Source organism: Sus scrofa, chromosome 16 (genome assembly GCF_054392235.1).
Source record: "Sus scrofa isolate SSC_HxYL_T2T_F1_AM1 chromosome 16, Sscrofa_HxYL_maternal_Yorkshire_Landrace_v2.0, whole genome shotgun sequence".
In the NCBI taxonomy this organism is placed as follows: Eukaryota; Metazoa; Chordata; class Mammalia; order Artiodactyla; family Suidae; genus Sus; species Sus scrofa.
In genome coordinates, this window is record NC_139398.1 from 67,685,011 (window position 1) to 67,707,406 (window position 22,396).

Genomic DNA, 22,396 nt, shown 5'->3' on the forward strand with positions numbered 1-22,396 from the left:
TCAGCAAATGTCTGAAGGATTCTAACAGAGCACACAATTAACGCTGGCTGTTCCCCTCTCACCAGCTCAACGTGAGAAGCATTTGCTAAGGGGCCACTGTGCACAGAGCCCTCGGCAGCTCTGTCCTGCCAAGTGTAAATTCAGCCCGTCCTTTTTTTCAAAGAACCAAGGAAGGTTCTTTGGACCGAGAGCAGGCGCCCTTGCACTGACCTCCCACCTTAAGAGGTCAGTCTGTCTCCTGGGCTGAGGTTCCACAGTCTGGGCTGACTCTAGAGTCTCACCAGACCAGATCTTTCCAAAGCCACCTTGCCCCCGCTGCCCAGCCCCCATATATCCAGATAAGCAAGCGAGATCAGAGGAGGCACTCTGGACTGGTAAAGCAGGTTTTTGCGGTGCCCAAGCTGTTAAGAATAAGGAACTGCACTTTGTTTTTCAGAGCAAGGTGATGGGGCAGCATTCTTCAGGTCACAGGCCCCTGGCTTTCCCTTTCCCGACACCATTAAGGCAGCCTGTCCAGGGCTGCTCCTATCTGTGCATGATTTCTGTTGGGTCAACAGTTACTGGTTTGGCAAAAGGCAATTCAGAGCCGAAAGCAGAAAACAACAGCCACAATCTCTGAGAGACGCTGGGGAAAGGACTCTTGGGAGTTTCATGGTCCGATAGCTCTATTCTTTGAGTCCTGGTGCCTGACAATGGTCTGAACATTCTAGAGGCCCTGGGTCTGGGGTCAAGCTTGGGGCTGGCAAACTATCCTTGAGCCCTTTTTCCCCATCATCCTTGTTTTCTGCCAGAGCGTTCCCAAAATGCAGATAGAGAGCTAGGCTTCCACTGAGGACACCTCAGCCCCAAACAGGTGCACTGCGCCCCAGGCCAGCCAGAGCCCTGGGCTCTCAGGTCCACTACTTGCCCTCTGGCTCCAACACTTGACCTAGAAATTCAGACTGATCTAGAGAGGAGCTGGAAGGCGGCGGCTTCTCATTGGGGAGCATCTATTTTTCACCCTCCACTCTGCAGCTTCGCCACTACCTCTCAGCTGCCTCTGCTCATATTCAGGCATTTTATTAGCTCTCATTATATACAAAACCTTGTGCTGGGCCTGGGGAGACGTGACAGGACTACCATTCAGTGGTGAACAGAGACATGAAAAAGATGATGAGGACGATGTGATCAAGCCATGTTAGAAAGGTACACGTTAGGTGTCCCCTATATGAGTTGGGACAAGGATAGCAAGGTAGGCTCCCAGGAAGAGGGAGCCTTCAGCTGGATGCAGCAGCACCAGGAGGAAGTAACAGCAGGCAGGGCAAGGGCACAGTTTATACAAAGGAAAGAAGGTGCCTTGTGGCTGGGGAAAGAGGTTTTTAAGTTTAAGGTGTATGAGCAGTTCCCGTTGTGGCTCAGCGGTGATGAACCCAACTAGCAGCCATGAGGACTCGGGTTTGATCCCTGGCCTCACTCAGTGGGTTAAGGATCCGGTGTTGCCGTGAGCTGTGGTGTAGGTGGCAGATGGGGCTCGGATCTTGCATTGCTGTGGCTGTGGTGCAGGCCAGCAGCTGTAGCTCTGATTTGCCCCCTAGCCTGGGAACTTCCATATGCCTCACCTTGCGGCCATAAAAAGACACACACACAAAGTTTAAGGTGGATTAGAATTGTCTGGGTAGCATATTAAAAATGCAAATTCCAGGAAGCCCCACTGAGACTGATTCAGTAGCTGTCAGCTGGGGGCCCTGGAATCTGTGTTTTACAAGCTCCTTTGGGGGAGTCTGAGGCAAGAGGACCACACTCTGAGAAAAGCCTGCTTTGAAGGAATGGGGGAAAAAAGCCATTTGCAGCTTTGATGGAATATTGGTTTATTTTCCTGGAATGTCCCCAAAGGGACTTTGGACAGCTCACTATGAGTCGTTCCTCAGTCATTTTACAAAGACATACAAACAACATCCAACAAACTAGAAATGAATGCAGGAAGGGCGTCAGAAGCCTTGTTCACGCGGACGGGCTGTCACCGTGTTCCAGGACGATGGTGGGCGTTATCTCAGGAATGTGTCGGGGCAAGGTCCACGCTTGTGCAGGAACGCTGTTCACAGGTGAACCCAGGCCAGGGAGCAGTGATGGGAAGGCCCTCTGGAATCCAGCCACACCTCCCTGCCACCCTCGTGCCAGGAAGGCCAGGCAGGCCACAGGGCCTTGTACAGACTTTCTCTGCAGCCCGAGGCTGGCTCCCTGCCCTCCCCTGCACCTCCGGTCCCCCACCAGGAGCCTGCCCTCTTCTGCCCCAGTGCCAGGCCATGCAGGCTGCCCCTGGCTCCAACCGGGTTGGCAGGTGGGGGCCCGGGCTCAGCCGGCCTCAGCCTTGGCCACAGATGAGTGTTTCTCTAGTGCCCTTATGGCGCTATTTCTGCCCTGTTCAGAGCTAGTTCCAGGGGACCTGCCAATTATTTTGCTGCTCAGGTCCCTGCCTGGGAAGCTTATCGGGGACCCCAGACCTCCTTGTCATCATGCTCCTGTCCCTGCTGTATTCCAGAGGGCTGGAATACTGCCTCTGTGACCTCTGCCAGGTGCCTGCTGGGCCACCTCCTCCTTCCGTGTCAGAGACACTGCCCTGGCCCCTGGCCCCACCAAGGGTTCCCACCTGCTGACTGCCCCGGGCCCACCAGGAGCCAGGTCCTGCCACCGAGGTGGACTTCTGCATGGCCTGCCATCTGCTCTGAACTCTGGTGGACACGCTTATAGCCTCAGGACCCTGCCTTTACTCAGCAGGCATGATCCCCTTTCAACCGACCCACCCCTCCTCCCCAAATCTGGCTTCAATCCCTTATTCCATGTGAGGCTCTGGAAACGGGCTGAGGAGCTCCTTCCCCTCGGTAGTGTTTATACCTGGTTGTAAGCACCCACTGCTTACTGATCCCACTGCCTACCAATATTACCAACTATAAATAGTTTGATATGTACATATACGTATATGTATATCTATGGCTTTTATATATATAGTCAGCTAGCTCTGATAGAGACATATACATCTAATATCTCTAACAGAGCTAGTTAGAGGTAGAGTCAGCCAAAGAACAAAATAAAACAGGCCCATGCGATTGCACGTGGTATTAGAGAGCCAGGGCCATTCAAACATTAACCTACTAGAGGACCACTGGGGATCTTGTTAAAATGCAGTTCTGATTCCATGGGTCTGGATTCTGCCTTTCTACCAAGCTCCCAGGCGATGCTGATGTGCTGATCCACAGGCCACACTCCCAGGAGCGAGAGAGCTGGGGTCACGCCAATGAATGGGAGCTTGCACAGGGGGACGAGGGCAAAAGCAGGGCTCAGAATGGAGCATGTACTCGGCTAGAGTAACCACTGGATCCTCTCATTGCCAGGGCATTCAGAGCAAAGGACTCTGGGAGTTCTGAGAAAGAATGACCTAAGGATGCAGCTGCCCAGAGCCTCCCTCAAGAGGACAGCTGCCGTGGTTGGTACATGACCCCTGATCCCTGCTGTGGTGTCCTGTACAGATGAGTCCAGTTCAAGGCCAGCTCTATCATCTTTCCATATCAGCATCTCTCGGAAGAATCTGAACTGGGGACACCAAGTTAGCTGTGGTTGCTGAGGTAGGCTGGGGCTGTGAAGGCCATACAGGTCACCTGCAAACTAATGTTGTGATGCTGTCACAACTGTTAACACTCTTAAGGACTTATTCTGAGCCTTGCTCTTGGCTATGTGTCCTAAATAAGAGAAACTGACTGTAATTCTCACAATAACCCTCAAAGTGGATGGCAGACGAATGGCATGAGCCTGGAGACAGAGAGCCTAAGTTTTTTGTTTGTTTTTGTTTTTTTTAGGGCCACCCCCAGGCTAGGGGTCCAATAGGAGGTGCAGCTGCCAGCCCACGTCACAGCCACAGCAACGCAGGATCCATGCCACGTTTGCAACCGACCCCACAGCTCACAGCCACACTGGATACTTAACCCAGAGAGCCTAAGTCTGAATCCCAGCTTTGACACTTTCTAGCTGTGTGACCTTAGGCAAATTACTTAGCCTCTCTGAACCTCTACTTTCTCATCTCTAAATGGGGGAAGTAATAGTACCTCCCTCAGAAAAGTTAGTGTGACAGGTAATTGAACTAATAAATACAAAACACTTAGAGCAGCCACTGGCACTCAGCAAAATCTTGGCTATTATTTTACTACTCTTAGCCTTACCGGAATAGAATGAGGAAACTGAGGCTCATCAAGATTAAGTAGTTTGCCTGAGGCCACACAGCACGTTAGAGGCAGAACTAATTCCTAACATGGTTTGCAAATGTAAAAACAAGCTTTAGATTTGTTGTCATTTGTTGGTAGGTTTAAAGAGGCAGCAGAGGAGGTCCCATCGTGGCTCAGCAGTAACGAACCCGACTAGGATCCATAAGGATGTGGGTTCAATCCCTGGCTTGGCTCAGCGGGTTAAGGATCCGGTGTTGCCCTGAGCTGTGGTGTAGGTCACAGACACGCCTCGGTCTGGCATTGCTGTGGCTGCGGTGTAGGCCAGCAACTACAGTTCTGATTTGACCCCTAGCCTGGGAACCTCCATATGCTGCAGGTGCAGCCCTGAAAAGAAAAAAAAACCAAAAAGAAAGAAAGAAAAAGATGTAGCATAAACCATGACTCCAGGAAGCCAACAGAAGGGAACAGTGCACACAGATGCAGTTCCTGGGCCTCCAGCTGCAGCTCCCGCCTGCCTGGTGTGGGGCCCTACACCCTTCCTTAGAGTCCTGTGAAATCTCTAATCTCACAGCAGCCTCTCGTTTCCAGAACCATCTCTGTGGCCTCTGTTTCTCTAGGCTAGAACAGGCCTGTCTCAAAGTAGACCCCCTCCAGCCACAGCAACAGGGGGTCTCAAAGTAGACCCCCTCCAGCCACAGCAACAGGGGAAAGCCTCAGGGAGCAAGCAGTATCCCAGGTGGCCTGAGGGAGGCAGGGATTCAACGGAGACTGGTGGGTGTGGCTTTGAGGGAGGAGGGGCTTCAATGGGCACGAGTGGGTGTGGCCCATGAGGGAGGAGGGGCTACAATGGACACAAGTGGGTGTGGCCTTGAGAGAGGCAGGGCTTCCATGGACATGGATAGGTGTAGACTTGAGGGAGGAGGAGGACACAGGAGGGCAAAGCTCTTTGAGGCTGGGATTGGATTCAGTTTTAGACCTGCGGTGGTTTGCAGTGCTTCCCTGGACAGAGAAGTGATGTCCATCAGGAAACTGGAAATGAGCACCGGAGTTTTCACGGCAGAGCAAGGAACTGAAGGCCTCGGGACAGAGGCCACCACTAGAGAGAAGGCTGCAAAACGCCTTACTTTGCTGGATAAGAATGACTGTCGGTAAAGGAAGAGGGTTGGCAACACAGTTAGATGCCACAGGGAGATCAAGGAAGATCCCACTGCATGTCTCCTGGTGACACTTCTGGAACTTTGCTCAGAGGATGGGGGTGGGAGGAGGAGGGTGGAGAGTAAAGCAGGAGTGGGGGTTGTGGTATGGGGCTCCTCTGTGTTCAGAGGAAGGGGTACGGGTAAGACTGAAAACTTACTCTTGGAAAGAGAACAGCTGAGCACACGCTAGAAACATCTATGGATGCCTAAAGAAAGGAAGAGATTTCTTTTTGGATGTGAGGGCCAAGAAGTAGGCCAGGTTATGGAACAGGCTGAAGGGATTCTAGTCCTGGTTGGGTCTCTAGAATAATTTGCACTCTGGGGACAAGTCTATTCCTTGATCAGGGCTTTTTCAACTCAAGATGGTATCAAAATCACTCGGCAGCTTTTTACAAATGTGGAGTCGGTTTCACACTATCCAGAGATTCTGATTATGTTGACTGCGGCCAGGCCTGGAAACCTGCATTTGAGTGACTCTCTTAGGAAGTTCAGATGCATGTGGTTGACAGATCAATCACGCTGCCCTGGGGGAAGAAGAGAGCTCCTTGGCCCAAGTGAAGAAAAAAACCCTGCTTCATAGCAGTGTTATTTACAATAGCCAAGGCATGGAGCAATCTAAGTGTCCATCAACAGAGGAATGGATGAAAAAGACATGGTATATGCATACAATGGAATACTACTCAGCCATAAAAAAGAATGTAATGTTGCCATTTGCACCAACATGGATGGACTTAAGAGGGCATTATGCTAAGTGAAATAAATCAGACAAAGAAAGACAAATACTGTATGATATCACTTATATGTGGAATCTATAAAATACAATAAATTAGTAGGAAAAAAAAAGCAGACTCAGAACAAACTAGTGGTTACCAGTGAGGAGAGGGAAGGGGGAGGGTCAATACAGGGGTAGGGGATTTGAAAAGGGTTACTATGGGGTTGTATGAAATCATATGTGTGAAACTTTGTCTTTTTTTGGTCTTTTCTAGGGCCACACCCATGGCATATGGAGGTTCCCAGACCAGGGGTCTAATCGGAGCTGTAGCCACCAGCCTAGACCACAGCCACAGCAACTCGGGATCGGAGTCACATCTGTGACCTACCCCAGAGCTCATGGCAACGCCAGATCCTTAACCCACTGAGCAACGCCAGGGATCGAACCTCATGGTTCCTAGTCAGATTCGTTAACCACTGAGCCACAACAGAAACTCCTGAAACTTTTTAAGATTATAAATTACTATAGAATTTAAAGACTTGTTCATTCGATTTTTTAAAAGGTTAGAAAAAAAAGAACAAGCACTACTTGTTGCCACTTCAGAGTGCCATGAATGCCTGATCAGAATTCAGAAAAACCTGGTTGAAGAAGTAGAGAGGTAATTACAATAGATGGATCCTATTTAAAGATAAAAGCAAAGAGCGTTTCTGACTACAGAACTTCTAAAGTCTCTAGCTTGACTTTTGGTGTCATTTACAATGTCTATTCTTTTTTTTTTTGTCTTTTTTTGCCATTTCTGGGGCCACACCCATGGCATATGGAGGTTCCCAGGCTAGGGGTCTAATAGGAGCTGCAGCCACTGGCCTACGCCAGAGCCACAGCAACCCAGGATCCGAGCCGCCTCTGCAACCTACACCACAGCTCACGGCAATGCCAGATCCTTAACCCACTGAGCAAGGCCAGGGATCGAACCCGCAACCTCATGGTTCCTAGTCGGATTCGTTAACCACTGTGCCACGACGGGAACTCCCCTACAATGCCTATTCTTTGCTAATACAGCCTCCTCTTTACTTTCCTCATCTGTAGGCATTTTGTTTACAGTTTCATGATTTGTCTGTAAGTTTCATGAGGCATGATGCCGGTCTGTGTTTGCTGCTGTACCTTCTTCTTGCCACAGTTCTCACCAGGAATCAAACACACAAAGGTGGCAGCGTTCTTTGCTTTCACTTCTACCCAATGTGCGACAGAAGTGGAAGGTAACGCGTGCACAGCTAAAGCCACTACAGACCTGAGATGACCCAATTGACTCTGAGTGAACCTCAAACAAATATCCTGAAGGATGTGCCACTGGGCAAGCAGGAAAGCAAGCATGCTGCAGTCCAATTACATGTGTCATTCAGACACCAAAGCATCCAAGGGGAATGTGATTCTTGCTAAGTCTTTCGTGCCAAAGTAACAAGAGATGGGGCTCCCTTGAGCAGAACCGTCTATAAGGAGGGTGACGCAAAGATCACCACCTTGGACAGGGGAATGTGGTCAAGGAACGTGATCCTTGGAGGGATTTCCGAAAACACACTGTACTCAGAAAAAGAGCTCACTCGCCCTGCTCACGGAGAGAGGGCCATCTGCTGAACCTGGAGCAGAGCAAACAGAAAGGCTTGGCTCTCCAGACAGACCCTGAGCACCTGAGCGAAGCTGCTACTCAAGGAATCACAGCAGGGAAAGCAGCTCCGCAACAAATTCAGTATCGTTCTCCTTGACAGCCTAGCCTGGCCTCCAGGGTGCACAGTGGAGGCAGAGAGACTAGTTTCATGTTCCAGTTCTGCCACTTACGAGCTATGCAATCATGGGCAAGTTTTCAACTGCCTGAGCCTCAGTTTCCCCATCAGCAGAATGGAGATGGTAACAGTTCTTGCTTCACAGGGTTGCTAGGAGAACTGGAGGATGCACGCAAAGCACTCAGCCCAGACCATGGCACTATCTAGAGCCTTAAAAAGTGCTGGCCATGAGCAGTTCCTTGCCACAGGCTGTGATCTACACAGTGACAACATCTGCAGCCCCCACTCTCCTGGAGTCTCAAGGACCCAGATGTGTGCATGAAATCCACACCGGCTTCTGCTAAGCAGATGCCCAACCCCCAGGGCTACAGCTCCAAAGCAGCTGAGACCAATGTATTTAAAGCCATTATTTCTGCATGTGAGTTGAAAGATCTTCACATTCAGGCAAAGATGAGCCCTCATCTCTTTGATATTCAACACATCAGGAAAGAAATAGCAAGATAGAAGGAGGAGAGGCACCTGACAGCCCCCAAATACTGCCTTCTCCCTGTCCCATAGCTATTTTCTTTTTTTTTAATACTTCGCCCCATCCTATAGCTTTTTTTTTTTTTTTTTTTGCTTTTTTCCGAGGTATATGTTCCTAGGCTAGGGGTCCAATCGGAGCTACAGCTGCTGGCCTAAACTACAGCCATAGCCACTCAAGATCCAAGCCGAGTCTGTGACCTACACCACAGCTCACCGCAGTGCCAGATCCTTAACCCACTGAGCGAGGCCAGGGATCAAACCCGCAACCTCATGGTTCCTAGTCAGATTCGTTTCCACTGCACCACGATAGGAACTCCCCATAGCTATTTTTTTTTTTTTTTTGTCTTTTTGCTATTTCTTTGGGCCGCTCCCACGGCATATGGAGGTTCCCAGGCTAGGGGTCAAATCGGAGCTGTAGCCACCAGCCTACACCAGAGCCACAGCAACGTGGGATCCGAGCCACATCTGCAACCTACACCACAGCTCACGGCAACGCCGGATTGTTAACCCACTGAGCAAGGGCAGGGACTGAACCCGCAACCTCATGGTTCCTAGTCGGATTCGTTAACCACTGCGCCATGACGGGAACTCCCCCCCATAGCTATTTTTTAATATCCTCATTTTTCTGTGTAGAAATTTTAAAGCCCTTTTTACAAGCTACTTTGACGTCATCTCATTCAAACTCCACGAACACTTTAAAGAAGGCACATATTTACCTACAGTTGTGGTTCTCCAATTCGGCTGTACTCCAGGGGAGAGTCTAGAAATCCCAGGCCCAGGCCATACCTCCAGACCAATTAAAGCAGATTCTTTGGGAATGAGCCGGGCATGGGTGTTTTTAGCCTCTCCCTCTGGTGAGTCCAATGTGCAAATGAACTTGAGAATCACTGACTGATCCTGCTGTCACCCAGACCCAGACCCAGACCCAACCTCTTATTCTCTGTTGTAGAAAGGAGGTCAGGGTCATTAGTCCCCCATGAGAGCCACAGAGACTAGGGCTCAGGAAAGACAAGGAACTTGCTGCTGTGAAGAAAGGCTGGAAACAGAATCCCATCTCCCAACGGCAGAGCATTCATTTCCTGGCTTGGCACAGTCCTGCTGTGTGCCAGCCACTGAGCTGCTATGAACAAGGATGAAGAAGAGGCAGGTGGTCATGCTACCCTCTTATTACAGCATAAAGTGTAATGGAGCCCAGGCAAGGGAGATGGGGAAGGCTTTGCTGTAATTCATTGGTGAGCTGAATCTGGAGACAAAGACATGACGTGATGGTGGGGCCTGGCGAAGCAAGGGTGGAGGTCCAGCTTGGACAATAAGGGTTTGGGGAGGATGTTAAAATGTTCTTAGAGTTCCCGTTGTGGTTCAGCAGGTAAAGACCCCGACTAGTATCCATGGGGACACAGGTTCCATCCCCGGTTCCACTCCGTGCATTAAGGATCTGGCATGGCTGTGAGCTGTGGTGTAGGTCATGGACGTGGCACAGATTCCGAGTTGCTGTGGCTGTGGTGTAGACCGGTGGCTATAGCTCTGATTCGACCCCTAGCCTGGGAATTTCCATATGCCACAGGTGTAGCAAATAAAACAAAATGAAAATTTTAAAAATTAAAATAAAACAGGAGTTCCCATCGTGGCTCAGTGGTTAACGAATCCGACTAGGAACCACAAGGTTGCAGGTTCGATTCCTGGCCTTGCTCAGTGGGTTAAGGATCCGGCGTTGCCGTGAGCTGTGGTGTAGGTTGCAGACACAGCTCGGATCCCATGTTGCTGTGGCTCTGGCACAGGCCCGGTGGCCACAGCTCCGACTGGACCCCTAGCCTGGGAATCTCCATATGCCGCAGGAGCAGCTCTAGAAAAGGCAAAAAGACAAAAAAAAAAAAAAATTATAATTAATTAAAAAAAATTTTTTTAATAAAGAGCAGCTTGGCACAGGTACTCAGCACCGGTTGTAAACAGGGAAGACTGGCTCCTCTGCTCCTATGACCACACATACATAACTCTACACATTCTAATGTAACGAGAATTCCCTTCTGGCTTCCGGAGGTCCCCCCCCCCCCCCAGACCGCCTGCTCCCCTGGGCTTTATTTCACAAGGCTGGAGAAAACCCTACTGGATGCTGCTGCCATCACGCAGACTGCAGGTCAGCAAAAGAATCAGAACAAAATTGCTCATGGATGCGGGTAAACAGCACTCGCTCTGAAACCACTGCCCTTAGCTCACTTAGCATAAGGAGGGCCAATTTATCTCACCTGCCTTCTTCACTTCGCAGCTGAAAAAGGGATCTGGTGGCGTGTCCCCAACCCCTGCCTCCCCGGCACCAGATTACTGGGAACATTCAATAAAGCAACTGTTTAGTGGTTCGCAAAGCACAGGGCACAAACCAGCACCATCACAGGTTGGCGATGCAAATTTCCAGGCCCTACAGCAGTTCTGCTGACTCAAACCGGGGGTCGGGGTTAAGGTGAAGAGGTAGGGTTGGAGGTTAACAAGTCCTCCAGGTGATTCTGGCACCTTCCTAAGTTTTGACAATCGCTGCTCTAGGATGCAAGCTCCACGAGGACAGGATTGTGGTTGGTTTGGTCACTGCTGAATCTCTAGTGCTGGAACAATGCCTGGCATATGACAGACACGCTATCCATTTATAGGCACTCTATATATATATATATATATATATTTTTTTTTTTTTTTTTTCTTTTTACGGCTGCACCTGCAGCACATGGAAGTTCCCAGGCTAGGGGGCAAATCAGAGCTGCCGCTGGAGCCTACACCACAGCCACAGCCACTCAGGATCTGAGCTGCATTTTCCACCTCTGCTGCAGTTTGCGGCAACACTGGATTCTTAACCTACTGAGTGAGGCCAGGGATCACACCGGAATCTTCACAGAGACAATGTCAGGTCCTCAACCCGCTGAGCCACAACAGGAACTCCAATAACCTTGTTTAAATGATTGAGTCCCGATGAAACAGGAGAGGAAAGAAACCAAGGTTCAGAGAGCCTGGCATTTCCATGTGCACAGCTTGAGGGCTGTCCCTTGAGTCACCCTTGCATTCCCAGCACTCAGCCCAGCACCCAGCTCATCCTAACAGGTTCTGGGTAAGAGAAGGCACAAAGGTCTCCCAGATCCAAATCTACGTTCACACCACAACCGCCAACAGGTGTCACGGACAGGGCCATCCCTCCACCTTCCTGAGATGGGCCAAAGAATTCTAGCACATACCAAGGCCCCAGTCATAATGTAATTTATCTGTTTAACTGTTTGCCCATCTCCCTCGCCCGAGGGTACAGCCCATCGCAGCAGGGACTTTGCTCTGATCCTCAGCGAGGGCAACCGAGCCTGAAGCCCGAAGCCTGGTAGGCATTCAATAAATACCTGCTGAATGAATGGCCAACCCCTGGCAGGGTGGGACGTGATAAATACCAATGCCCTTCTGCACCACCTCCACGCTAAAATCAGCAGTTTGCCAACAGCTCTCCGAAACGACACGGCACGGCACAGGGAAGCACAAGGAAGGGACAGGCTCTCCAAGCAGTTACAGACACATTCTAGGGGCCTCCAGTTCCCAGGTCAGCCGTGTTTGCTCGGCCACGACCACTGCCATTCACTATCCCTGCTTCTCACACAGCCCTGGTGCCAGCTCCCTGCCAAGAGTCACTTCAGTCCAGAAATTCCAAAGAAGGGCTTGCCTCTGATAAGACGAGGGGGAAAAGAATTTATTGGTTTATTTATACAATGAGGGCCCCAGGGTGGTTGGCGGACGCTGGTGTCATCAGGGCTCAGGTGAGCCCTGGGTTCAGCAGGAAGAAACCCAAGTTGGCCAGGAAGGGACAGTGGCTCTGGTCCCTCTGCTAAGGCAAAGGAGAGTAAACTAGCCTAACTAGTCGCAGCTCCCATTTGAAAGCCCGGGTGTGCATCAGGAACTGGGCTCAGACTTGAAATGTCTGATGTCATTTCATCTTCCCACTGCCCTCGGGGGCTGCAGGTAGGTCCTCTTCTTACCTGCGTGTCACACAGATGCGGAGGCTCTTGTTCAAGGGGACTTACTGTATGTAAATGACGGAGACAGGACTTGACTTGGTGTCCTCTGACCATTGCTGTGAAGGCCTTATCGACTGCAGGGGAACAGTGTGGTATCATCACACCCATGTCTGGTCGGAACCCCACAAACATTGTCCTCCATCGTGAACGAGGGATCTCTGCTGATAGGTATGTTATTTATGTCTCTGTAGTTAAAAAGTTCCATTTTCCTTTGCTCCCTCTCCTCCCCTCCCTTCCTCTCTCCAAATGCACCGAGAAAGGCTGCAAGGGTATAGAAGAAGGCTTCGAAACCTGATGGGCCTGGATTCAGATGCCAACTCTGCCTCTTTCTACCTGTATGGCCTTGAGTGTGTCACGTGGCCAGCCTTAGGCTCAGTTTCCCCATCTGCAGAATGCCAGGAAAATACCATAAGCAACAAAGTGTGCTTGGCACATGCCAGGTACTACATAAAGACTGGCATTCCCCTTGTGGCTCAGTGGAAACGAATCCGACTAGGAACCATGAGAATGCAGGTTCGACCCCTGGCCTCGCTCAGTGGGTTAAGGATCCAGCATTGCCGTGAGCTGTGGTGTAGGTCGCAGAAGCTGCCTGGATCTCATGTTGCTGTGTCTGCAGTGTAGGCCAGCAGCTGTAGCTCTGAGTCAACCCCCACCCTGGGTAATTCTATGCTGCAGGTACACCCCTTTAAAGCCCCCCCCAAATTAAAAAGAGGACTCAAAGATAACAATGATGTCCCCGTAATCACCAGGTGCCAGTTATAGTGCTCACTCTTAGGGACACAAGGGCACGTGTGAAGAATTCCTGGACTACAGAGCACCTTACCCACAGAGCCCTAACTCTCCAAGAAAAGCCACAACAGATGCAAGACGGGAAGGCTGTCCCCAGGGCCACCTGATGCCTGGATCTTGATACTTTATCCTTCCAAGTCAGGTGCCAGTCAGTGGATCCTCAGGGCACCCCAGTGACAAATCATACAAGTAACCGCCCCTGGGTGGGGAAGGAAGCCAGTGTGGGGACAGCCCGGCTGCCACCAAACCAGGCCCAGCAACAGCAGGCAGCCGGCTGGGGAAAGTCAGCAGCTGCCTGCCGTTGGCCTGGTGTCCTGGCTGCCAGAGAGTGATGAATGGAGCACGGGAAGAAAAAAGCCAACAAAGGTGTCCCTAATCTTGATGCAGCTTCATTTTTTTTTTTTTTTCCCCTGGCCGACCATTGAATGAGAACTTAAGCCTCGATCTTTTTTCTTTGGCAGACATTTGAAACTGAAAGATCCCGTTTCTTTCCAAGGGTGAGATGTCATGGGTAGAAGCACCGAAGTAGGGGGGAGGGTGTGTGGGGGGGAAGGGGAGGTGGGAGGATGTAACCCACCACACTTGCGCTTTTTATGCCCTCTTCCCTGCCCTGTCTACTCCACCCCCTCTTCCCGGTCCAGCATCTTTATAGAATGTTCTGTGTTCTCCCCACACAATGACAGGGAACGCTGCTCCCCTCCGCATCCTCCCTCCCGATTATTTTGGCAAGAGCTTTTCTGCTCAGGAGCTGGAGGCTTAATGGCCGGCTGGTGAAGGTTAAATAACAAAACGCCACTGTATCCAGTTGCTGATCTGGAACAGGGATTCAGGGCAACCGAGAAGTTTGTCAGCAGCAGCAACTGAGGCCTTTGGCTGTTCCACCTACGGGTGTGCGGTCGGCGGGTCCTCTCCACGCTGGGAGAGACCCAGCACGAATTTTTCATACAGACTCAGCCCAGATCCGGCCAAATGGAAGGACTAGAAGATGCCACCAGAGCCATTTCTCCAAGGGGGGGTTGGTTTCTCTCATCCAGAGACCCTGCTGAGCTCATGGCAGGGGGGCAGGCGGTTAGGACCTCATGAGCTGGAGGCAGAGCTCCCCACACTCCCCTGGAAGAGCCAAGCGCCAGGAAGTTGGCACCCCCTGCGGATGCTGCCAAAACCTGACCAAGCCTTCCTCCATCCAGAGAGTTCTGCAGCAGCACGCCGGCCACCTTCCAACTCCCACTTAACTCTAGCCTCGTCTCTCCTTCTGAGCACCTGAGCTTGGCGTTCCACCCTTCCTGGTAACTAAGGCAACCCGATTCTCTTCTCTCAAAAGGGCAGTGCCGCACAGCTACCTGGGATCCCAGGGGGCTGGGGAATCAGTCAGTTTGGCAGGAGAGCTGGTGACAGAGAGTAGCCGCCTGAGCTACTAATTCCCTGGCTGCCGGGAGCGTTTACCCGGGCGACTGGGCAACGGCTTTGAACCCTCTCCGCGCTGCATCCTTCAGAGTTTCTCTGCCACCCTCTCTGTTTCCCTCCCTCCCTCCCTCTGGGAGCTGGCTGCTCCCACGAAGGCAGAGCTTGTGCCCAACAGGCTCCCAAGGCGACATGCGGATCTCACCAGCTTCTCTGATCAGGCCTCCTTGGCAACATCGCTCCCTGAGGGCCACAGCTGAATTCGCCTCCTTTCAGGAGTCAGGGGTAACGTTCCAGCCCAGCTTGTGGACAGAGCATCTGGAACCCTGAAATGGCTACAGCCCCTTGTGGGGGCAGGAGTTCAGGCCCTTGGGCTTGATCCCGGGTGTATCACCTACTGGGGGGGGGGGGTGACCTTCAGCAAGTGTAAATACTTAACCACTCTAAGCCCCTGTTTCCTTATCTGAAGATGAAGAAAACCACAGTGCTCACAGTACAGGCCAAAGGATTAAATGAGATAATATAAAACACTTGGTGCAGAGTCCATATTCAGGCAATGTAGCACTTATTGTACCTTCGCGTGTGGGTTCCAAAGCCGCTTATTTCTTCCTGTTAACCATATTAGCGCTTTTTAATCTTATTTCTCAACGAATGACAGAGGATATTCCCACGCATCGCAGACGCCCGTGAAATGTGCAGATCATAAATTCGAGCCTTGGAAGAAGAAGAAAAGCCCTCTAATAATTGCAAAGGCCCAAACTATAAGCTATTAGTGGATCATTTCGAGCAGAAGCATGGAGAATAGGAGGCTTTGGGTAAATTCCCTGGTAGGCTGGTTATAATTCCCGCTTAAGAAAGCATGTCGGAATGTTAATTGGTGGAAAGCGACATGAGGCTGACAATAACCTTAAATCTATTGAAACTGATTATAAAAACAGTAATTCACTTGCAATTCAACTGCTCAACCTATAACACATTCCTCTGACACGACTCACAAGTGATTGTGACACAAGGAAAGAAACTTGCTAGTCTGCACAGTCAAAAGGGATTATGAAGAGTAACAACCACAAGCATCAAATATTCGCAAATGATTACAATGGATGAGAAGCAACTGCGTCTGATGTTTTAGGGAAACGTTTACATCAAAGAGGAAAGGCGACCTCTACCAGAGACTCAAGGTTGACATTTGCTATGGGACCTTAGGCAAATCACCAGTGTCTGAGTCTCAGTGTCACCAGTGAAACGAGGCGCTTGGACTAAGTGACAGGAAAGGTCCCTCCCGGCTGCAAATTGCTACAGAGCTGGATCTCCATTTAATTTCAGTACTTCCTAGTAAAAGCTGGAAGAGGCAATTGCCAAGTGTCTCCAGCATGTTAGGCTCTGTGCTAGCTGCCCAACTTGATTGAGCTTATTTCAGGTTCAAAAGTGGCCCTTGATGGCTTGTGTGCATCTCCCCATTTTAGAGAAGACAAAACTGAGGCTCAGTTTGAGTGTCACTTGTCAAGGTCACTCAGGTAGCAAGCAGGAGATACAAGACACCAGGATTCTAAGATTTAACCTCTTTGCATTTTCCAAACTGCTAAGTAACCATGGCCTGGCCACACCGGAATGGGATCAGGTAAGTGAAATCATGCTTGCTTGTCCTGCCTCCACAGCCCAAGGCCAGATTCCTTAGGCAGTGGAGCAGAGGTCTAAATTCAGCGATGGATTCCACAGGCAGCTGAGTGGTGAGACTCGTGGGTTCTAGAGCCCGCAGGCCTGGCATTTGCATCTCAGCTCCTCAGAAGCTGAGTGGCGTTGCCCACACTTGGCCCCCCTGAGCCTCAGGTTTCTCAGATAGATAATTCTACCTATTCCCAGGGTTGTTAGCGGGATTAAAAGAAACCATCCGTGTAAAGCTCTCAGCAGACAGCCTGAATTCAGCAAATGCTCAATCATCATGTCCTACCTAGCTACCCAGGAAGGCAAACAGGTAGGGATGAGCAGTTTCTAAATGAATCTGTGGCAGAGATTACGACCCCGGGCTCTCGAATCCCCAGAAAATGATGTGCCTGCATTCATGCTTTCCTTCGGGAAATCTTAGCCTCTGTTAGAGTCTGTGACCAGAAGGGGGTTAAGATCTTTTGCCTGCTATAGACCCAACGTCTGACTATTGCCTGAAATAACAGGGTTGGCAAAAGTTCCTCCTCAAATCATGACAGGAGTTGCTGGGTCCTCTCACCACGGCCACCCGGCTAAGTGGGCCTCCAGCAAGGATCACAGAGACCCAGAAACTGTGCCCACGGAGCTCCCAGGTGGTTCCTAGAAGAAGATCTGAACACAAACCACCCAATGAGCGGGAACTAGACTTCAGGAAGCTTCTCCAGCAGGGCCAGCTCCAAAACACCATTCTTCCTCCGAGAACACTCAGTGTATTTGTTTCTGCATACCTCTAAGTTAAATACACCCGAGTGCTGGCCCTTTGCTGGAAGCTCCCAGAAGCATCTGGGGGTTACTCTGCTAAAGGAGCGCTGCTCCAAGGCCTGACCTGCAGCACCTGAGACGAGGTGGGGACCACAGGCCTGTCCCCTTCCCAGGTCAGCCTTGCCTCCGGAGAAGCCCGTGGTGCCCTCGGAGCCTTTGGCCCAGTAGGCAGGGCCCGAGCTGCCCACTGGCCCCTCTCCGGTTGTTGGGGACAACGGTCCTCAGGAATCTCGGCCTCCCGGTCCTCCCCTGGGTGAGAAGGGGAGAGAGTTGGCAAGGCTGGCTGCCTGGCAGCTCGTCCAAACCCCCTGGTGAAAGGGGAAGCTGAAAACTGGATTCCCTACCCCCAGCAGCCTCCATGCCATGCAGGACAGCACACAAAACAGCTCGGGCCCAGAGGGAGGAATGTGCCAAGACATTCTTCAGGGCTGGTAACCCGAGACGCTATTTTGTTCTCGGTGGCTAAGAAATCACTTTTCTGACTGAAGGGCCATTTGACTGACTTCTTTTAAATTCAGGGGAATGGGCAGGCATACCTCCTTGATTCAGGTGAGGAAAAAGCCAAGACAAAAGTGTATACACACACACACACACACACACACACACACACAGGCTCAAGGAATAGGATTTTTTTTTTTTAATGTGATATATTGTTTCACAGCATTAATCAGCCACAGAGAGGTGACTACCTTGGCAGAATTTCTCTCCCCCCATCCCGCCACCTAAAAAGAAGTCTGGCTCTTTTTAGCGTGGTTGAATTTTTTTCTCCTCCTTACAGCCCCTTTCCAATTCTGCCATGGAGTCAGGAGGGGAAAAGAGAGGCCAAGGAGCCTGCGAAATCACTAAGACCGGCATTGGCAACCTTCTCTCACCAATGGAGTGCTTGCACCTCAGAGAGGTCAAGTGATTTGCCCGAGGCCACACAGGCGGGGCAAGAGGGCAGAAATCCCTTCTGGGTGTGCAGGAGGGGAATTCCAGAGAGCAGAGGTCCCACTGTGGCAAAGTGGAAACGAATCCAACTAGGAACCATGAGGTTGAGGGTTCGATCCCTGGCCTCCCTCAGTGGGCTTAGGATCCGGCGTTGCCGTGAGCTGTGGTGTAGGCCGGCAGCTACAGCTCCAATTCCACCCCTAGCCTGGGAACCTCCATATCCCGCGAAAGCGGCCCTAAAAAGCAAACAACAACAACAAACCCGCCAGAGAGCCAAAAGTGATGCCTTCTGCTCAGCTCTTTCTCGAAACTTTCAGAGGGGGCCCACTCCAGGAGTGAGCTCAGAACTCCTCAGTGCCCTAAGTTCAGGGGTCCCAAGGGGCAAGGGGACAAACAAGAGGTACAAAGGCACAGCATTAAAACCAGTGATCTGCAAGGTGAAGAAAGTAAGCAGCTCTATTAAGCACCCGTATGTTTCCAGCTCCCCCATTGCTTGCCAACCTACCTAAAAACACAGGCTGCGCAGGCCTGCTGCTGGGGCTGTGGGCAGGACAGGATTGAGCTCAAATATAATGGCCTTGGGGTTTTTTTTCCCACTGTATTTTTAAAGATTCCCTTCCATTGGAAACAGATGTTACTAGTTTCGCATTTGTGAAAAGTGGCTAAGAAATTTTCAAACTTGGTGGATTTCAAGTCAAGGATTAAGTAAGCAATAGCACAGATGGGTACGGCAAAAATGGTAGTCCACGTAACACTAAAATTTGGGAAATTATACACTAGCTAAGTCAGTTCTCCACAAAAGCCATACTGCTTGCCTTCTTCTTTTTTTTTTTTTTGGCCACATCCAAGGCATATGTTAGTTCCCAGGTCAGGAATCAAATCCGAGCTGCAGCTGCAACCTATGCCAGTGCTGCAGCAACACTGGATTCTTAACCCACTGCTCCGGGCCAGGGGTCCAACCCATGCCTAACCAGTGACCCAAGCCCCTGCGGAGACAATGCTAGATCCTTAACCCGCTGCACCACAGCGGGAACTCCGAGAAGCTTTCTATAGCTGTGTTATCCTCTTAGTACCCCAGCAAAGTTCCTAGATGCATGGCCTCAGGTTGAGTTAGCAACACCTTAGACATTCAACTGCTAACAGCACACTGGACTCAGTAGCTGCTGGGATGTCAAAAGGGAGAGGACACAGAAGCTTGATCTCATGTCCGTTTTAGGAGAGGACAAGGGAAAGGGGCTGCCCAGTTCACCACACAGTAACAAAGTCCCTAGGGCAACGGACCCGGGGGGGGAAGGGGGGGGCATCAGGAAGGAAAGAGAATCAGGACCACAAATTTGGAAGTTAGGAACTTGAGAGCTAGTAGGGAACCTAGCATAAGGCAGAGGGGTGGGAAGATCAAAACACTCAATCCCCAGCTCCGGACCTCAAAGTTTGTCTCGTGTTTGAAAATGAGAGCTGGACACTGATCGTCTATGGCCCCTCAACTTTTAACGCTTCCACTACTACTCCTCCCCCTCCAAGCAAACCACTCGTCTGACAAACAGGGAAACTAAGGCTCAGAGGTTAAAGCAGCTTGCCAAGGATGCTCTCCGGCATTAACAATTTCCCTTCCCAATTAAATGCATGACACCTTCAGCATGGTAGCGAACACGCAGTAGGCACCCAGTAAATGTTGAATGAACCCAAGTGCTCACAGAAACTGCGGGGAATCTCACATTGCTTTCCGTTTTTTCTTTTTCTTAACCCTCACCTTGCAACACAACCTCATCCCGGATTTCTGGGACCTTTATCCCAGCGCCACAGATAAAGGGTCCCCAAAATTTCACCTCCCATTGCTTTACAGGCACCTGACACCCAAGGTCACAGTGACCAGGTGAAAATTCCACATTCCTGAGACACTGACCACAGAGGTGACAACAAAGGATAACAAAGCAGTCCCAGAGGGTGATGCTCCCCTCCTTCCAGGATATCCATGGGGAGGGGGTGCATGTGTGCAAAGAAATGTCAAGCAGTCAAAATCAGGAGAAAGTCTGGAAGCTAAGAGCCACACCAGCCATCTCCCCGTTCACCTGCCTCAGCAAAAAAATAAATAAGTAAATAATCCCGTGCTCCAGCCGGCCTGGTGGCCTGGTGCCCACCAAGGTCAGGACACGCTGGTGCAGGGCTGAGAACCCTGGTCCCCAGAGGAGGGGAGGGAGGAGAAAAAGGAGATGGGCAGGGCTTTGCAGAGGCATCTCACCTCCATCTACATCCTAACAGCTTCCAAGTTGCTGTGAGATTCCTGGACAACCAGTCTCCCCAGCAGCCCTCCCTGGCTCCTTCCTTTCCTTCCCACTCCCGGCCTCCAGGCCCCCAGACTGCTCCAGTGCTCTTCTCGGAGCCTCGGGAGGCACCTGTCAAAAATCACACTCCAGGCTGCCTTCCTCTGCAAGCAGTGTCCTTCCTCCAGCAGTCTCCCACTGAATCCTGGGTGCCTGCCACCCCCTCCAAATCATATGCTTCCCCATCCTCCCTCCCCCACCCCGTGCTGGGAAAAGCCTCCTCGGGAAGCCCCAGCATAACTCGGCTAGGTAGCTCCCCCAGCAGCAGCACCCCTCCTCGCCCGAACTAAAGAAGGGGGGCGGGGGGCGGGGCTAGAGCTTAAGGTCAAAACTCCTGGCAGGTGCCAGCTGGGGCCTAAGTCCTCCATCAGAGGATAGCGGTGGGGCGGGCTGGGCCAACTCACTGGCCATCCCCTCCTCCCAGCAACCCATTGGGGCAGGAGCAGCGGGTCCAGAAGCAGATGGGGGCGGGGCGGGGGGGGGGGGCAAAGTGGAGAAAGCGCAAAAGGCTCGCAGAACTCCCCTGCATCCCCTGCCCAGTCCCGGCTGGTGGCTCCTAGGGCAGGAGGGGGTCTCCGGGGGTCCTACCTGTCTCGCGGGTCGATCCAGCTGGTGGTGCGGCTCGTGTGGTCTATGTAGTAGACCTTGCCGTCGAAGTCGCGCGCCTCCTCCCAGCCCTCCGGTAGGGGCAGCTCCGGCCGGGGCATCTTCCCGAGCGCGGCCCGCGCTCCCCCATGCAGCTCCCGGCCGCCGCGGGGGCCCCCGGCTCAGCGGCTCCGACCGGTTCTTTTCGGCTCGGGCTGCCGCCGAGGCACCATGATCCGGGGGGGTGGCGCCCGCGGACTGGGGGCCCTAGTGAGGGCCGGCCCGGGTGGCGCCGCTGTCCATGCGGCCCTGCGGCCCCGGCCCGGCGCCGCCCGCTCCTCCCGCCGCCGGCCTCTCACGCTGCCATGTGCGCCCGCAGCGGCGCGGTGCGGGCCCGGGTGCGCGCCGGGCCGGCTGGGCAGAGCGAGCCGAGCGCAGCTGCCGCCTGCCCTCCTCCGCGGCGCGCTGCGCCCTCCAGTCTCCACGCCGCCGCCCGCCGCCGCCGCCGCCGCCGCCGCCTCTTCCTTCCCCCCGCCGGGTGCCGTCCCTCCTCTCCGTTCCGCAGTTACTCGGCTCGCTCGGTTTGCGACTTCTGCCTCCGCCAGGTGCGGCTCGGGCGGTGCAGGTAACCGTGCTGCCCCGGAAACGGGAGGCGGAGCGCCGGGCACCAGGGTTCCCGGGTCTCCTCCCCGCGCCCAGCGCCGCGAGGGCGGGTCCTAGGGCCCGAGACGCGCCCCCTCGTGGGACAGTCCCAACCGCCGTCCGCCCCTTCGCTGTTCCTCCCGGAGGAAAGGGAGCCTGCCCCTTACCTGGGTCCGGGACCCGGACCGGAGCCCCAGGAGGCTAGAACAAGACCAAATCTGCCAGTGCTTCCCGGCGCTCCTGGCTCTCTCTACCCCGAGTGTCCAGGCTCTTGGCCCAGGTGGCCCCAAATCCTCCAACTCTCGCTTCCCTCCCATGTAGTATCAAGAGTCAGGCAAGAAGTGGTTAAATGGAAACATTCTTGCAAATCGGGGAACATAAGTTTTCCAGGATCTCTGATCCCCTCCCCCCAACTCACGCGCCATCTGTCTCCCTCTAATTCCATTCTTCTCCCCACGTTTTACCCATCCCCCCACCCCCTCGTATTTGCAAATACAGCTGATTCTTCCCGGGGTGCGTAACTTTAGGAGTGCTTGAATCTCCTCCCCAGGGAGGACTTCGAGGGGGTGTCTGAGAAGCACTTTGTATAAGTAATAGTAATGACGTTGTTGTCAGTTAAATTGAATCCTTACTCTGACCCAGGCAGCGTCACGTGTGGTCTTCTCTGTGGCATTTGATAGATATGTTATGGATTTGGGGCAAGAGGTCATGAAAAAGAAGAAGACAAGCAAAGCAAAATTCCATCTTGAAAAAACTTTCGAAATTTAAAAATCAATATCACTTTACAAATTAAAAATGTGTAATTATTTCTACGCGTTTGTATTTACAAA

General features: G+C 52.0%; 1 protein-coding gene and 1 long non-coding RNA gene across 3 annotated transcripts in view; one reads left to right on the forward strand and one right to left on the reverse strand.

Annotated features, from left to right (window-relative positions):
- Positions 1-21,613, reverse strand: part of WWC1 (WW and C2 domain containing 1) — a 176,791-nt gene extending 155,178 nt beyond the window's left edge. For both annotated transcript variants that reach the window (XM_085001809.1, XM_021077057.2), the window contains exon 1: positions 20,928-21,613. In XM_085001809.1, the coding sequence (XP_084857935.1) occupies positions 20,928-21,046 (119 nt within the window). In that variant the 5' untranslated portion in view covers positions 21,047-21,613. The remainder of the gene's footprint in view (positions 1-20,927) is intronic.
- LOC146395646 (uncharacterized) lies at positions 1,352-6,407 on the forward strand. Its single transcript, XR_014830897.1, has 2 exons — positions 1,352-4,569; positions 4,698-6,407. It is a non-coding gene; the product is annotated as an uncharacterized LOC146395646 (long non-coding RNA).
- Positions 21,614-22,396: the final 783 nt, after the last annotated feature.